We start from the raw sequence: 18821 nt of genomic DNA on the forward strand, positions 1-18821 counted from the left end.
CTATTTATGAGGTTGTAAGATTAAAACTGTCATGTTTGGAAATGTATCTTTGTATTTTGTAATTCTAAAAAAAAAGTTACTGTAAATTTCAGTAAAAAAAAAAAAAAAACGCAGCATCATTCAGGGACAAGTAATTAACTACTACTTTCCCTTGCACCTTTAATATCCCTGCCACCTACTCTCTTTATAATAAATGTTATAATGTAATTTCATATATATTTAATGGTATGGCCATCTGACATCAATTACATTTATTGTGAGTTGAACAGATTTCTTAGTAGAAAAATTAAAATGGTAGAGGAAAATTGCTGGGGCATTGAGAGTCATCTTGCTATCCAGCAGCTATCCCTCACATTCTACAAAACTCACCATTAGAGCTTTATCTCAGGATATCCTAATGCTAAGTAAATTGAATGTAAGGATCTTGTAGCATCATCTGTAGACCATGAATTGCATGTACCAACAAGTACTGGCTGACTTATGTTGATTTGTTTTGATTCTTGCCTATGTCTGCACTGACCTGACAAGAAACGAACGCCAGGAACACATTCTTTGGTTGTACTGACTGATGCAATTTGTGGGCCAGATATTCAAAGGGAGAGATACACTTACTACTACATTTTCAGTTACCTACATTGGAGATATTGGGGTTCAAAAAAGGTAACTGTCCAGTTATATGAGACAGGTATATAGAGATAGTGCCTATGGTGCCAGTTTATGTTTTAATGATGACATTGTGATAACATTTTAGGTAGAGTTGGCTACAGGTGTCTTCCATGCGTACCTACACGTTTGTTAACCAACACTGTCCCATTTTAGAGAAAATGGAGTTCAAAGAACAGAAGGGGACAGTAATGTGTGACAGGGCAGCACATTTGCAGGAGTAGAGTTTTTTATGTTTCATGATGCCATAATGATGAATTTTTTGGGAGAGTTAGCTACCACTGTCCCCCACTTGTACCTTCATTTTTGGTTTCCTGCACCTCCCTGTTCCAGAGAAATGGGGGCTCAGAGTACGGAAGTGGTAATTTATGTGTGACAGGACAGCACGTTTTGATGGGTTTTTTTATGTTGATGGGTTTTGATGGGTTTTTTTATGTTGTAATGATGCCATAGTGAAGACATTTTTTAAAAGAGCTACAGCTGTCCCCACTTTCACGCACATTTTTTTTTATTCCTCCCTGTTTGAGACATTGGAGTTCAAGGAAGGGAAGCAGACAGGGTAGCATAGTATGACAGTTATAGTTTTGGAAGCAAGCAGATATAAAGTTAGGGGCCCCATCCCTAGCATTTTGCTATGTACAAGATGAACTTATATGTTCATTTAAGGTATCCTAGGGGCACTTGCTTTAAAAACAGCACTCTTCAATGTTGTATTTTCATACATTTATAAACTTGTGACACCATATCTTAAAATTCTTTAAAGCTTAGGGGAGGATATGAGGGCACCCTGTGCACCCTGCAAATTTCAAATCCTTATGACAAACAGTTTTTGAGTTATGAATGTTTGAACACAGTGAGTTGTAAGGCTGCAAGATATGTCAAGCACCCTTTACAGGCACAGCTCTGGCACTGAATTGATCATGACGTCATAGTACATGCCCACTTTTGCAGCCCCCAGTAGTAGCTGAATTCTATAGAACATTAAAGCACAGAGGAGGATGGAGCTGTGCAAGTGAGGGAGCTATGCAACATCTGCGGAGCATCGCTTCACCGGATTGTGAGTATACATTGTACTGTTCAGCAAGCAACATTTATTGTGTTACTATCACTTGTTCACTTGGTGGTTTATAAGAACAATTTTTAATTAATTGGGATAAGGGTATCTGTGTATATATATATATATATATATATATATATATATATATATCAGTGTATAGTATATATATTACTCCATATATATATATATATTTACTTTATCAAAGCAGAAAAAGTTTTTATTGCATGTGTTTTATTTCTTCAACAAATTCCATGTTCTCTGGCTTATTATTTGATTCCAGAATTGTTCAGCTCAGGGCTCATTGTTGTGTTATGGGAAAAATCCATGTAATGAATGAACCGCATGTGACAACCAGCACTGGCTGCCTTGCGTTGATTTGTATTGATTCTTGCTCATACCTGCACTGACCTGGCAAAAAACTAACACCAGGAACACATTCTTAGGTTGTACTGGCTGATGCTGTTTCTTTCATTTATTAGAGATTAGCTGCTATCCAGATTCTAAACATGAATTGTGTGAGTCAAGAATTCAGTTCTAACACAATACAATGCTCAAACCTGTCATCTCTGACAAGAGCTGCTATAGAGTGTTTGGCACCTGAACCTTGTTACAGAAAGATGTATTTTATAATCTTGTATCATAGTGTGGTCCAGTCTGAATTCAATATGTTCATGATAAAAGGAATTGCTGCCAATGTATATTTTATTCCAGTAGAATCTTAATCTATGCTGGCAGAATTATGATCACTAATAAAGCAAATCTAAACCCCGGAACATAAACTCCAAATATAGAATCTTAGCAGACCTTGCATTGGTTTTATTTTTAGGAAAGTACATTTTCTGAAAGTACAGAAAAATTAAAAAAGCTGTAATTTACTGTATACTGACTTGAAATCTCAGATAATGTTATCAGACTTCCAAGCTATTTTCTGTACACTACAAACCATTTACTACATGGAACAGAGGTACGCAGAAGGTAAATGGTGGATGTTTGTAGTTCATAAAAGGAGATCAGCTTAGTGTGTTAATCGCTTAAAATGTCAATAAACTTTTTTTACAGCATTTCTAATTTTTATTTCAAATATATACCCAGCAGAAAACCTGCTGAAGTGTCCCCTATACCTCATCTACCTTCAACTGAAGTATAGGCATAGGGAATTTGTTCTATGCGGTGTCTTTGCTGTCTTGTAGGGTCTCCCTAGAGCCCCATGCACAGAAAGTTTTTTTTTTTAAATATAAATGCAATCTAGTACACAGCTGTTAAAATAAACATTTTTACTTTTTAGTATTGATGGTTTACTGCTACTTTTTTGTGATGTTGTACAACATATACAACATAACATGTGTAGATATGGTTAATATAATTATATTTTTAATGCATATTGCATGCAAATTGTATGCAAATTACAGTTGAAACTGAGCCAGTCAAAAAAATATACTTGCAGAGTTTGATTCAAGTCAGTACAATTTACACACGATTTGCATAAAAGTTGAAATTTCTGCGTTATATTGACTATATGTAATCCTATATACTAAATTGAAAATTGCATTATAAAGTGAACTGTATAGAACCAAAAGGATTGTTGCAACCTCTGGTTGGATTAGATGTCTTGAAATTCTTGTATTTATGAAATGTTTGACTTGCAAAGTATGCAAAATACTAGCATGCACAAATATACTTTATTCTGCATTCCTTTATAGCATACCCTAATCTATGGTAACTAATGATATATGGACTTGTCATCTATTTGTGCAATGATACCTGATATAGGCAGTAACATTTTATCCAAACAGAACAGAAAATTACAGTGTTGAAAAATATATGTATAGGACTTGTTTCCCTGACAATGGTAAGCTGCATCTGGGGACCTGAAACCAGCATCTCCATGATTCTACTTCATTCATTCTATGGACATTTATTACTGGACTACTATTGTTGCTGCTTGATTAGATCTGTATTAGTCATCAGACCACCAGTGATCAGGGAAACACACAGGGAGGCAAAGCTCTTTCTCTATCAAGATGGGGTCAAGAGAGAGAAAGAGAAAGAAACAGAGAGAGGGAAAGAGGGGGAATGAGAGAAGGAGATGAACAGAGAGGGGATGGGGGAGGAAGAGTGAGAGAAAGACAAGAGTGAGCAGTGATCATTTGGTTATATCCAGCCAGAAGGTTCCCTGTCACAGATTTTCAAGCTACACAGTTCTGGCAAATACAACCCCTCCCAGCTGATACAGAGATGAGTACATACCTGTGCAGTTGGAAGGTCTAAGTGCTTCCTTTGGTGACCATTGGTGACCTATTCAGAAATCCAGCCCTGACTGGAGAAGAAGCACATAAATTATCTCAGTGCTCATCTTTACCCCCCTGTCAATCTTCTCCTGCTAGTATCCTCCTTTTTAGTGCATTATTTAATTGGCGTATTGTGCTGCTTCTTGTTCACCCACTTGTGCTGCTTCTTCCTTGCCTACAGCTGTGTTGTACAATTTATTACAAAAAGTGACAGGCGAGGTCCCTTCTGGAATAAAACTTGATTGTCTGTCTTTTGGAAAACCACTGAACAGCTCAGGGTATGATGGCTGCCAGGACTGAATAAATTCCTGCATGTGTTCGAGTTACGTGGTCACAGGCCAGTCAAGACGGCCATAGATCAGGAAACCTGGAAAAGATGAAGATGGTGCCTATGACAGAATGAGGACAGGTGAGTGTATTTAAAAAACTGCAATCAGGCAGGTAGGTTCATTTAAATGCAGAAGAGAAAAGAAAGTTCTGCTTCAATAATGTAGTAACACATACAGAACTGAATTAAGGAGCTTCCATCGGTTTACACAGCGTTTCTGAATCTCAAAGGCCCTGATTTATTATAGCTATCCAAGGCTGGAAAAGATACACTTTCATCAGTAAAGCTGGGTGATCCAGCAAACCTGGAAAGGATGTGGTCCAGGACATTACCCAGCTTCACCAATGAAAGTGCATTATCTCCAGCCTTGGAGAGGCTTAATAAATCAGTCCAAAGGGTCCATCTTACACCTGAAAGCTCAGTATAAATATAGCATTTCAAAGAATGATTCTCGCTGACATGAAAAGCAGCCCTATAGCTTCTGCAAGAATACATTACTGAACAAAATTGTGTCTATATGGCTTGCTAGAGTTAAGATGCTAGACCAGTGTTTCTCAACCAGGGTTTCATAGCAGTTCCTCCAAAAGGGTTGTTAGGGGTTCCTTGAGTAGTGAGCAATTTGTGCCTCTCGGGTCAGTTTAAAGTGGACATATCACCACATTTTTTACTTTATTTAAAGGGTAGATATCTGTGGTGGTAAAGACTGAATGGGAAACCTGCAGCCTCCTGGGATACCTACGTCATGTATCACAGAAGACTTTGGGCTGCTCTTTCTGTGCATGCCCAATATTAGGGTCTACAGGATAAAACAACACCTGATCTTGTGCCTGCGCAGTGCGAGATCGGGTGATGTAAGCAGGAGCAAGAAGAAGATAGATGAAGATGGCAGTGCCTGCTGGTTCTTCCGCACATGAATAAAAAGAATCCAGGACAATGCAGGATCGAATGGAAGCCAATTGTGGAGAGATCGAGAGCTTTTTGGAAGTAGGTAAGTGTAATTTTGTTTAATAAAAGTCCTGCTTTATGTGACAGCAAGGATCATTTTGGATATGTAATGGTGACATTCTTTCCGCTAGCCAGCAATATAAGAAGCATTCTTCCCACTGACCATCAGACTAATATACTGTTAGCTGTGGATACAGTATTTATAGCAGGGGTTCCATGAGAACAGACTTGACTGCTGAAGCAGATTTTTTTTTCTCAAGGCTGCAGTTATAGTGTTGCAGAATGTTGTATAGTGTCCTTTTGATGCTTAGAACTATGACTTAGGTATGATTAATTGAATCAGTCATGGTGACTTTTATGTATTAAATCAAGTATCGGCCACTGTAAAGATATGTTTATCTAACTAAAAAAAATGTATAGAATGAAAAGGTAACAATGTTAGTATGGTATATGATTTCTAACAAACAACTAAATTGTTACTTTCTTGTCATTCCAAATCATTGCTGTAATTACATAAAAAAAGCATTTTTTATTAGCATCCAGGCATACAATCACAGCACCTGACTGAAATCAGGTGAAAAGTAATAGCTAGTTACCATCACTGCTGTAAGAAGAATAACAAAAGCTAAAGACGGGTGTAAATAAGTTGCACTATTAAGAAGAAAAAAATATATTCATTTTCTCTTTAGAAAATTCTGAGCCTCAAAACCCAGAAATAACATCTTGGCAGTGTGATATGAATAGGCAACGGTGACTTATAAACAATTTTGCATCATGGTTTCCTTAACTCCTTCCACCTTTTGCCAGTGAATGTAATATTTTGGTCATAGATGGGGCCTTGTGGGCTCCAGCTTTCCAAATGTGCTACAAACGAGATATTAATAAAGTCTTCCCAACAGTTTCCAACAATTTTGGAAGTTTAATAGTTCCTGCCCCATTTTTTCTTTTGTCTTCCATTGGGAAGATTTCTTGTTCTTTTCTCCCGAATGAGGGGAAATTACTTCTTAAATAGTTGTTACCAGAACAAGTGTCCCTATTGGAAGATGTCCCCCAATCTTCTATTCTATTAACAGCTGGAGCTGGAATGTGCTGATTCATAATAAATTCAAAATGTTAGGGCTTGTGCACATGATTCATTTTTGAATAGATTTCCAAATGCAGCACATCACAGACAAATGTAATTTGTGCCACATTTATTTAGGTACACTGCTCGGCAATTAAACCTGCATTAATCACCTCTCCCCTTTGCCTCACAGGTTTCTGCCATCCACCACTTTCTTCTCTTCCGGTAGATGGTCTTTGGCCAATCTTGATTGGCTTGACCCGCATTGCCCTAACCCCCAAGCAGCAGGCACAGTGGAACCTGGGAAAGTCAGGTATCCTGGCTACCAAAGCTGTACGTAACATTTCTTGTTTCACTGATTATAGTCATAATAAAATATTCCTGCCCTATAGGAGTACCACCAAGTTACCTAGTGTGAAGTCCATCCAAGCTATTGTCATTTATACATAATTTTTTTTTACTAGAATATACAGTACAGTACAACAGTATTCTGCATCTGAATCCCCTGCAGATCTGTTCCCACTAGAATGCCAGGCACATCAGAAGAGGTGTTGCCTAAATCCTGAAAATCCTGTTCAGATAGTCCATGGTGAAAGCATGATAGAGGAAAATCCCCTTCATTTTCCTGCATTTCATGCCAACTAACTGCACATTAGTCTAGAATGTCATCAGAGCCAGAAACCTACAATACATCCTATGCTCTCCATATAGGCTCCCTGGGCTGTAGTTTAGTATGGCACCTCCTGCTCCGCACTTGCAGTACAACATTTAGAAGGTAGATTGACTTAGTGTGAAAAATTTTCACAGGATAAAAGGGCTTGCCAGACATCTATAGCTGCTCTGTAATTGCCTCAAGATACCAGATACAAGTGCAATTGAAATTCACCCTGCATAATAAAGCAGACATTTTTTTTAGCTGTAAAATAGATTAGCAGGGATTTAAACCCCAACATTTAGGCTACATACACACATTAGGTGATTCTCATCTGGTAATCTCCTTAGGGCTGATATCGGAAGAGAATCTGGAGTGTATACAGCTGCTCCGTCGTTCTCCCATCTCTAAAGAACAGAATGGTGTTGTATGTACAGAGCTTGTTCATGCATCAAAAAAATAAATAATTAGCATAATAAAAATAAGAGAATTGAAGGTTTGGTGTATTAACTCCACAGTCTTGCCATTTATTTGCAAATTCAGAATTCTTGTAAATATTTCTCCTTGAGACAAAGGTTTCAATGGCAAACTGGATAGGGTGAATCTCCCCAGTCATAGACCTTACAGGTGTTTATTACTTCCACATTATATCCAAAAATAAAAAAAACAAAATTAGATTCTCTTGAACATACTTTGGATAGAATAACCATTTAAACAAAGAACAGTACCATTTTATATCAATATAGACCATATATATGTACATAAAAAATAAAATTATACTGAATATTTTTTTATTGCTACACAATCTACAGATACAAGAAATCATTTATAATGCGACTCTTTAGATATTGCACCAAACTGACATCCAACATTTCCAAATGGTTTGAGTTATTACAGCAAGCCTCATTCTCATAACTTTCAACATCTTTATGAAAAGAAATTCCACTTAAAGAGTCCTCAATTTACAGATTTTTTAACGCATATCATATAAAGCAGATGAAAATCTTATCACAGCTTTCTGCTCTGAAGACAAACTATAGCTCAGGGCTTAGAATTTTCTGATACTGTTCTGTGGCTGTGTAAATGACAAAAGGCTTAGCTTACCATTAAGGTAAGGTTTGCATCAGTCACATGCCTTGTAAATATACATGATTGGAGATGAAGAAAATGTTTTTAGAAACAGCTGCTAATATATTCTCCAGCTTCATATATATTAACAAGAGTAAATGAGCCATGACATGTCAACCCCTATTTAGCATCAATCTTTCATACATCATCATTAATTCCATATTTACCATATACTGGTTGCAAAATATTCTGTAACAGAGCAGCCAAGGCTCTAATTGGACCATGAAAGCTGAGTTTTTCATTTGGTTCACAGAAGTGATCAGACACAGAATTTTGGTTTGCACACACATGCACATAGACATGGTAAATAATAATTTTTTAATGAAATTACTTTTGCATTTTCTTTTAATGTTTAACAAACCTGTACTCAGAAATACCAATGCTAACCTGCTACTCGTTTTAATACTTTCTGAGTAATAGACTGAGAAGAAGCATTTGATATCCGAACTACCAGCCTGCATATTTGTTTTATGACAGTGAATAGAAATTATTCAATGAGAACTCCAGTCAACAAATATCAAGATTTAAAATGAATAGTCCAAAAACCAACCAACATATACTGTTACATCTACTATGGATTCAGAGACTTTGTCACAGTGTGCCTTATTTAAGACTGGAGAAGATACTCTTTCATCAGTGAAGCTGAGTGATATAGCAAACCTGGAATGGATTTCTTCAAAGTCATTTGCTATTTGCAAGCAAATGTTCTAAATCCTGGAGTAAGTGTATCCTCTTCAGCCTTGGAGAGCTTTAAAAAATCAGACCCAACACCTTTATTTGCTGCAAGATGTTCTCCGTCTAATATATGGCCAGCATCACACAACCCACTTCCTAGACAAGGACGCACCTTTGCTTCCTATCAACAGGTTTTATGTCAGCACATAAACTAATTGTCTCATTTACAGCTTCTTCCTCTCACACTACAGCCCTGAAAGATGATATCAGGTCATATTCAAGTACTTACACTGCTTGTATTTAAACAATAATTTAATCATGTAATAATGAATACAGAGCTGCCTTAGCTTTAATATAGTTATGTGACAATTTTAGAAACATATATCACAATAGAATCAGGTTAGTTATTTTATATTGCATTAAAGATAAAGGTTTGACTTTGCCAGCTATTGACATAAATATGACTAGGCATGGCATTTTTCCTGCAACTGAAATTTTACATTTTTTTTTCTATTTATAGGCTAGATATGTCAGAAAACAGTGTAAATTCTAGCGGGACATCCCATAAACAACCACCCAACTCAGAATACACATGGGAATATGAGTATTATGAATATGCACCAGTTTCATTTGAAGGACTAAAGGCACACAAATGTGAGTATTTGGAGCGTACCTAATATTGCAATACAGCAAAGATTTTTCATTTTTCAAGGACATGTCTGTAAAATTGATTTATACATGTTTAAAATTACTTCATAAATGGAAAATTCTTCCATTGAACTCCACTGAGTATGTTCCTGTGATCTCATCTTATACTGGCATTAACACTGATGGTTGGGGTTTTTTTTTAATTGTTCAAAGATGTTTGAACCCTTACAAGGAGCAACCCAGCACATCAGATTTTGTAGCTGTATTGCCCACAGTAAGATGACCATGACCAGGCCCCTGACTGCAACAAAAACAGGGAGAACAAAAAATGAGGGCAAACCAGCAAAGGGATTCTTTGAATATCTAATGAATAGATAAGCTTTTCTCTTTACAATTGCCAAATCCCTTGAAACAACTATCAGATCTTCAGGGAACCCCTCTTATACTTACTATATCCACAACTCACAGTACACTAGTGTGGTACTCAGTGGGAACAAGGTCTCTTAAATTGTATTTAAAAAAATATCACCCTAACAGACAGTAATTGTCCTGAGAGCCACAAATTGGGGGAACCCTAGAATTCAATGAAACCCTAGTTTACAAACACTTTGTTATACTGTGACTCAGAATATAATAAAAAAGATAAATAGAGTAAATATATATATATATATATATATATATATCGGTAGACATTTCCTCCTCCTGCTATAACTCAATTTTTTATTTACTAACAGATAGCCTTGTAGTCCCTTTGTTGGGTGTTGTGCCTTGTGGTAGTGGTTTTTCATGCTACATGAATTCTTATTCTGAAAAATGATCACACATAGATAAGCTTTCCATCAGCAATATGTAATTAGCATTACCTCACTTACCCTTATGGTTTTTGAGAAAATTAAAGAACAGTATTAAGGAACTTACACAATAGACCCTCTGCAGCAAAGACTAAAATTATTATTAATAATATTATTAATAAACTTTATTTATATAACACCAACATACTACCAAGCGCTGTACATTAAGTAGAGGGTGCAAGTGACAGACAGATACAAACAATGAACAGGAGGATCCTGACCAGAAGAGCTTACAAGAGATTTGGGTAATGATGGGTTACCTCATATATGGAGCCATTTTTTATATCTGTTTGTAGCTGCGTGAATCACCATCTCCCAATCCATTTGAGCTGTGATAACTTTCATATGAGTTTTTTTAGAGGTGCCAGTACAGCATATAATGAAAAAGAGTTTCAGTATTGCTCCGTTTAAAAAGGAAGCCATTTTTAGTGTAATTAAAGGTAGTAATAGTAGATGGTGGTGGTACTAGAAGAATTCATAACATAGACACAGGAATTGCAGTTCACTACTGATATAAGTTTATTTACCTGACTTTTTATATTTTCAGGATATTGTTATATGTTGTAACATGTTCATCATATCAGTAGTTTCCTGAAAGGTGTTGATATTGTCATCACACATCTGTCAGACACCGAAAGTATTGATGAGATGGTGGTGCTGGAATATTGCTAGTACTTTAACAGACATCTATTCTGGATATATATATATATATATATATATATATATATATATATTTTTTTTTTTTATTAGGTGTTTTTATATAGAGCCAACATATTATGCAATGCTGCACATTGAACTGAACGTAGGGGAAACTTTGCTATGGACAGTTTGAAGAAAGAGGTGAATGCATTGAATAGCAGGGGACCTCTCATTTAAATTTTTAAGCAATATGATCAGCAAACCTGTGACCGATGTTTGAATTTGTTTTGAGTTTAGAAATGGAGAATCTCAGGATCATGACTGTTGAATTTGTGATATTTATCAGTATAAAAGATTCATTGTAAATTGAAAAATACAGTACAAGAATGACCACTCATTCAGACTTTGCTGTGTATGAGTATGTATTGTTTTCACTGTGGTAAATACAGAATTTATTTTAATAAAATAAGAACTGTGTGCTGTGCAATAATAGTGAACATTAGTGTCATTGTTGTGAAATTGTGGCAGCAATTAGATATTCCAGGTCACCATTTCATGAAATTCATCTGCTCATCCTATTCCTGATTCCATTTTCTGCACTGCATTATTCATATATTCTTAGGGAGAATCAGCTTGAGATAGTGTCACAGCACATAATGGTTAAAAGCAGGTTGAGTTTATATTAATTATTTGATAGTCACTAAAACATAGGTGGCATATCAAAAACACTCTGACAAAGGACCTCAACCATCACCATTCTCTAGAAACTAAACAATAAAGTAAATAACAGAGAAAATTGGGTTTTTTTTGAGGCAATAGCAGAATCAATAAACTTCTTTTAAGAGGCAGTTGTTGAAACCACTACTGTTCTGTTATTTAACATATTTGGTACCTTTCTGGGGAATGTTCAGTACATTTGTTATCTATGAAAACCTGCATGTTTAATACAATATATTTAACTATAATATACATGTTAACAATACACTTTCAAAAATATTCACTTGACTTACACATCAACTTCTTTTTTTTTCAGATTCAATTGTCATTGGATTCTGGGTTGGCCTTGCAGTCTTTGTAATTTTTATGTTTTTTGTTCTGACATTATTGACCAAGACTGGAGCTCCACACCAAGAGTAAGTTTAGAAAGTTTAGTCTTTTTTGATGAGTGTACCTGTGTGTTGTTAACTACAGCATGCAGATCTGTCATTACTTGCAATAATGGCAATTGAGATGCAGTTCCCAAATTATTAGGGTGACCAAGACATCATAAGAAAAAAGTAAGCTTGTAATCCACTTTAAACTTTAGGAGTAGTTGCCTTAAGATGTCTTCCATTGCTGGAATTTCCTTTGTGAAATTTGTGGAAGTATCTGGTATAGTTATACTTTGTTGATAGGGCCATACTGTTCCTGATGTAATGGCTCTTCCTTGGTTCCTCCAACTGCCATCCAAAGAGTGTTCTTACAGGATATTAAGGCAGTATTATTGAACAGTTGATTGGCCATAAAATCAGGGTATGTAAGCTCCAGTAACAAAGTGAAACTAAAGTAGAGAGGAAAACAGATATACTGAATAATAAAGGTCATATGAGAAATCCATTGGTGTCTGCTTACAGGCAGCATTTTAACTTTTAAGGCATTAATTTTAGACCTTTTGTCTACAATGCTGTGGTACATAATATACTGAAAAAATATGGCAGGCTGGCATTATTTAAACGTATTTCTGGGAAATTATAATTAGCAGTACACTCCTTTCAGTGTGCAAATTTATCTTTGACATGCTTACAGAAAGCACATCTTACCTGCTCAGCACCGCTCTGGTACAGGCAGACCCAGATTTGTGTATCACTAACATGGTGATGTGAGAACCCCTGATTGTGATGCAGACTTCTTTTTGTCTATGTATAAAATGTCTCTACTAGATAGTTTATTGCAGTTAATATTTAGCTTAAAGTGTATCCAAACCTAAAAAAAGACCATAATATATTGCAGCTACCAGCCTTAGATGTGGTGGCTGCACTTGTTTTTCATTTTTCAGGCAAGTACAAGAAATACCTGTTAACCTTTTTATCAATACAGTATCCCTGACGCTTCCTGTAAGCTAAACTGAAGGAGCAAACATCTAGACAGCAAAAAGATCTCTTTATCAGTGTGCTGTTACATCTTTCTTATCTAGTCTGTGCTGCTGTGAAGGTTTATCTGGCTTGAGTTTAACATTGAGGTTATTTACCATTATACAATATTTAGGCACTGGTTGTTGCAGCAGCACTTTGGTTAAAACTATAATATTCTTATTATAAGTGAACAGAGTGGCCATAGCAACTAGGGTGAGCAAGAGGAGAGCAATTAATTCTGAGGATCAATTATTCCTCCTGATAAGCATGCATAATCACATGGCTTGGAAGAAGACTCCAGACTGCAGACACTTTGTAGGAGCACATTAGTGTTAGAGAGCTCTTACAAGAGCTCAAAGATCTCAGACTTTAATGCCATCTCTCCTTTTGCAGATTCTGACAGTTAATCTGATTAGAAATATGCATAACCTTTCACTGACATAATGGAGGTAGTAAACTCCATTCATCACAAATAAAAGTCTACATACAGACTCTGATAATTCTTTATAGGAGGGAAGGATTTTCAAGCCAGTTGTAAGAGCACTTTTACCGGTTAACTTGCTCTTTTCTATGATATCAGAAACGTGGAACCATCTGAAAAGTTATTCAAAATGAACAGCTTTGCAACAGACTTTGGTAGACCAACAGAAGTCAACAAAATTTTCTCCCGCGATGGAGTTGAAGAATCCAGGTCACTATTTCATTGCTACATCAATGAGGCTGATCACACTGTCAGTATGAAAAGAACCTCCAAGACTACAGACAATGGGATTTTTATCCAGCAGAGTGTTAGGACCTGCAAAGTGGAGGTGGATCCCAATGCTTTTGCTAAATTCAACATTCCAAACTTTGTAAGCACGGACCAGAATTCTTCTTCAGCTGATGAAGATCTTCTTATATATGATCCCCCAATAATATTAGAAAATAATCCAGCTGGCTCAAACCAAAATAGCTTTATAAACTGACAATTATCTTTTGCACTGTATATAGTGGAAATTAATTGGAAAATACAACATTTTTTTATTGTAAACTGTAATGAAAACTTGTTATATTCAGTGTTTTCTGCGTGAAAATAAATTCACTGTTTATATGTTTACTTTGAGAAGTCATTTTCTTTGAAATAGTGTCTTTTCAATTTGATTTACCATCAGGAATATAATTTATGTTCAGATTTTATCTGCTTTAAAGTTAAATGTTACATTATCAACTCACAGAGCATTTGTATATACTGTAGATTGCCATTATATAAGGTTAATATTAGAGAATAAAAAACCTAAGACAGGGCCTTGTAGTTGGACCTCAAGAAAGTTTTTGTGGTTGATTGTTATACAAAATTGCTGATATTTTATGTACAATATGAAATAAAAACTGGGAATTTTTATCATAAACATATTAAAATCCCTTACTTTGCTTTTTACCCCTTGTGATGGTTGACTTGCCTTAGGTCTTTCATTCTGTATATTGACATTATTTTTGACTCAGTTATAATTTATTTACCAGAGATGCTAAACTACTGCATTTGTTTGAAAATGTAAAATGATATGTAACACCTGTAAGTTTTGTCATCTACAGTGTGTATTGATCTTCACTGTCTGACACTCTCTGGAGTGAATATTTCTGGATGGAAAGCATCAGAAAAGAAACAGCTTGTAGTGCTAAATGTAGTCATTGTGTTATATTGTTATGATGCCAAAGAAAAGGCTTTGCAAGCACCTGCTATTTGTCTGTGTACATTTTTCTAAAGTGGGTAGCAAGGAACACACAAAGGACTTCATTTAATGTTAGAGCTTTTCTCATTTAGGCCTGGAAAATTATATATATTTAAATGTTAAATTTTAAACAATGGTGTACATTTAAAATGTAAGCATTTCTCAGGTAAGATTAAAGGCAATATTTTACAGATTTTGTTTCCCAGATAAATTACCGTATTTTTCGCCGTATAAGACGCTCCGGAATATAAGACGCACCCAATTTTAAAGGAGGAAAATCTAGAAAAAAAAGATTCTGAAAGATTATTCCCCTTCTGATCACTCATGTGCCATTCATACCGGTATTCCCCTTCTGATCACTCATGTGCCATTCAAATTCCCTTTCTGATCACTCTATGCCTTTCAAATTCCCTTTCTGATCACTCTGTGTCATTCAAAATTCCTTTCTGATCACTCTGTCATTCAAACTCCCCTTCTGATCACTCTGTGCTTTTTTTCCACTGTACGGCAGTTAGGACAGGGAACTGCAGGTGGCGCTGTGCCGGCTTCTTTCGCTCTGCTTTACAGACAGAAGACACGATGCTGGCAGAGAGAAGAGGAGACAGACGCTGCTGCAGCCAGAGACACACGCCGGATCGGGTATCGGGTGAGTATATTATTTTAATTATTTTATCACACCTTTGTCGTATAGGACGCACTAACTTTTCCCCCCCAGTTTTGGGGAAGAAAAAGTGCGTCTTATACGGCAAAAAATACGGTAGGTGAAGTACACCCACGCTTTAAAAAATAATAAAACTTCAGAATCAAGTTAATAACTGATTAGAACGTTTCATCTTAAGTAATTGTACTGTCAAAGCTATTGACTATTCTTCCCGAAATGACATTATATTTGTCATTATTATTAATGCACACACGACATTTCATCTTGTTTTAGTATGTAGATGCTTTTTGAGAGAGATAACGGGAACCAGTGGTATTATTCTGGTCTTGTAAATTAGAGTTAAAAAGTTTTGTGGCTATAAGTGGATAGCTGATAGTCCAATATAATTTTACACTTCTTTTTTATATATTGTGGTAAATAGGGTACCAAAGATAAGGAGTCTGCAGTCAGCTTCCAAAGGGGTTTAACTTAACTTAATTTATTTCTCTCTATTTAAGGATTAATTGCTGAATCTCTACAGCGATCTTTCTAACTATACCCATACCTTCAAAATACTCAATACACATCATATCTAGCAGCTATTCTAAATATTGCAAACTGGACTACACTATTGATTTTATCTTGTGGATTGATCGGTTCTACCACATAATATTGATCTGCTAAAACTTGGTCTCTGAAGTCCCCTGAAGAAGCCAAATTGGCAAAACGCATTTGAAAAAATTTTTGAGACAATCTTGGTGAACTGTTAAATGCGATCATGTAACCAAAAAATGAACCACACATTGGTTGTACATTATTGATACCTTAATGTACTAAAAGTAGTAGAGTTTTGTTAGCAAATCAAATAATATGTTTTCATAAGTAAACTTTTTCACATTTATTGCCAAAAAAGCCTCTTTCTGGAATCCTTTCCTTTTCCTTCCTTTAACAGATTATGATATTTAGGCCTGGCAACCATATCACCATTATTTTAAATGTGCCACGGCACATTTTTTACTTTGAAAAAATCCGGCGGCACACAACAAACTAAAAATGTTACAAAATGGTAATACAGTATATATAACGACAATATAGTTTCTCAATTTATTTATACTCAGTGCAAAACCTGGGCCTGTTTAGAAGACTTGAATCAGGGGTCCCCACACTTTTAAAATGACCAAGTCAAAATGATCTACCCACAATAAAAATGCTAAAAATATATTTATTTATATATGTATATATACTGAGTATACTTTATATTTAAAATATAAATTGTTTACCTTGCATAAGAGCATGGATATGTATGGCACAATACAATTCTTTATTTTTTTTTTTGCTTTACCTCCTTAAAATGATCCTTTTGCAGATTAAAGTTCACTTCAAATATTAAAACCAAATGAATATGTGCAAACTCCTGGCTCAAATAGTTTTATGTGTTATTAGCCCAATCACTCCACTAGCTGTGCATAAGTGTAACAGAGGGCATTAAAGAAACCAACCTGGGGACTCCAACATTTAATTCAGCAAAATTACACCTGCCACATCCCGAAATTAACAAATATTAGAAAAAGAAAAGGTGAGTGTAATGCGCCAGGGCACACAAATCACAACCAACTCCGGGGTATCCTTTCCACAAACTTTATTCCGTAATCCAGGTACAGGCCAAGGTCAAAACACGAAAGATCAATCCAATAATCAAGGTACAAAAGGATGAGGCAGAAGGCATAGTCAGGGAAATAAGTAATAAGTCAGAGCTAATCAGAAGGTGGACCGGACAGAAAGGAAACTTTGGGACTCCGACCCCCAATGCACATGAATGGAGAGATCCTAGTGGAGGAATATTTTCCATTGTTATACACCACCTCCCCAAAGGGGAGATTGTCTGCCTATTCCTCCTAGCATCCGGACACAAAGCTCCGGAGATATTGTTCCCGCAACTGGTTTGTTCAGTCTGGCCATTCGTCTCAAGGTGAAACCCCAGTTGGGCACAAAACTCCTTTCAGAACAGAGGCACGAACTGAACCCCCTGGTCCCAAACAATATTCTCTGGAGCCCCATGAAGACAGAATACATGGAAAACAAATAAGTCGGCCAAGTCTTTCACTCATCGCCCTTCCGAATTCCAATGAGATTGTAGGCCCCCTTTAAATCAAGCTTAGGGAAGAATCGAGCCCTGTTGACCTGAGAGAAAAGGTCTTCCATTAGGGGCAGAGGGTAACAATTCTTTACTGTAATCTTGTTCAAGCCCCTATAATCAATACAGGGCCTCAGCCGGCCATCCTTCTTCTCCATGAAGAAGAAGCCAGCTCTTGCAGGGGAGGAGGATGGACGGATGAAGCCTTTCTCTAGGTTCTCCTGCATGTACTCTTTCTGGGCCTTTATTTCTGGCCTGGTCAGATTAAACAAATGACCCCTAGGGGGCATGGTTCCCCATAGCAATTCGATGGAGCAATCATAGGACCGATGAGGTGGGACTTTGTCAGCTGCCAAAAGGCAAAAGACATCAGAATACTCCCGGTAAGGCTCGGGCAACTTCTCTGCCACCTCGAGGGACCGTACTGGCATTACTTGTGTGAGGCAGTTAGCTTGACATTTGGTTCCCCATGGACAATTCAAGGCCGAGAGGGGTGACAGGTATCCCCAGGTCAAAAGCGAGGTCCTGGTCTAGGAGGTTACCATCTGTACGCCCCCGGGGTACAAGAGGCACACATAGTAGCATGCCCACCTCTTACAGCAGGACCCGAACCGTGCTGTGCACGCCCACAGGAATGCTGAGGGTGCGTGCAGCACTGTGCACGTCTGCAGGGATGCTGGGGATGCTGTTCGGCAGGGAAGGATCCCTCCGCCAAGGGGAGGAGACACGCTGCGACCAGAGCAGCGGTGGCCCTGGCAATTCGTGGGGTCGCCGTGGGCGAGGACGACGCAGGATTGCTGGCGGGGTAAGTACCTTACAGTGAGGGACTTTAAATGCAATATATATATATATATATATATAGAGAGAGAGCAGCCTCTGCATTCCTTTGTCACACCATGGGTCATGTGCTACCACAAGCCAGGAACTTTGGCAACCCTTGCTGAGATGAGTGGGCAGAACCAGAACTGAGACAGGGCTCCGCATAGCGTAGCCATGGCGATCCACCCCTGACTTGAATAATTTCCCAGGGCATACCTGAAGATCTCTCACGACAGACTAGTGTGCCGCAGCACAGGGGTTGAAAATCACTGCCCTAGGGTACCCTACCCCCTTTTTCAAATATTCATTAATATCCATAGTAAGATCTCTTAGGTTCTTCCATGAAAGTTTATCATCTCCAGTCATAGGTAGCCTTAATAGATCAGGCCCCATATATCAAATCTGCACACATACTGGTGCATGTAACAAAGATTGATGTACAGTGCAGTTAGCACTTAGCGGGGAACACAT

The 18821-nt window shown here is 37.1% G+C and overlaps 1 protein-coding gene across 3 annotated transcripts; it reads left to right on the forward strand.

The window, feature by feature from the left end:
• Positions 1 to 1649: 1649 nt before the first annotated feature.
• MRAP2 (melanocortin 2 receptor accessory protein 2) lies at positions 1650 to 14142 on the forward strand. 3 transcript variants are annotated; one of them, XM_072408596.1, is made up of 5 exons: positions 1671 to 1720; positions 6538 to 6677; positions 9320 to 9453; positions 11971 to 12070; positions 13629 to 14142. In XM_072408596.1, the coding sequence occupies exons 3-5, from the start codon at positions 9327 to 9329 to the stop codon at positions 14011 to 14013; spliced, it is 612 nt and encodes a 203-aa protein (XP_072264697.1). In that variant the 5' UTR covers positions 1671 to 1720; positions 6538 to 6677; positions 9320 to 9326; the 3' UTR covers positions 14014 to 14142. The 3 variants fall into 3 exon arrangements, with proteins under 3 accessions (XP_072264698.1, XP_072264697.1, XP_072264695.1); XM_072408597.1 differs by lacking the exon at positions 6538 to 6677 and having other exon boundaries at positions 1650 to 1720; XM_072408594.1 differs by lacking the exons at positions 1671 to 1720; positions 6538 to 6677 and having other exon boundaries at positions 9081 to 9453.
• The last annotated feature ends 4679 nt before the right edge of the window (positions 14143 to 18821 follow it).

The sequence above is a fragment of the Pyxicephalus adspersus genome, chromosome 4 (genome assembly GCF_032062135.1).
Source record: "Pyxicephalus adspersus chromosome 4, UCB_Pads_2.0, whole genome shotgun sequence".
NCBI classification, from domain to species: domain Eukaryota; kingdom Metazoa; phylum Chordata; class Amphibia; order Anura; family Pyxicephalidae; genus Pyxicephalus; species Pyxicephalus adspersus.

Excerpts from the sequence above, each read along its gene's own strand:
- MRAP2 (XM_072408594.1), top strand. The coding sequence starts at position 9,270 with ATGGCATTTTTCCTGCAACTGAAATTTTACATTTTTTTTTCTATTTAT. Across the intron at positions 9,454-11,970 it reads AGGACTAAAGGCACACAAAT|ATTCAATTGTCATTGGATTC; the intron begins GTGAGTATTTGG and ends TTTTTTTTTCAG. Across the intron at positions 12,071-13,628 it reads ACTGGAGCTCCACACCAAGA|AAACGTGGAACCATCTGAAA; the intron begins GTAAGTTTAGAA and ends CTATGATATCAG.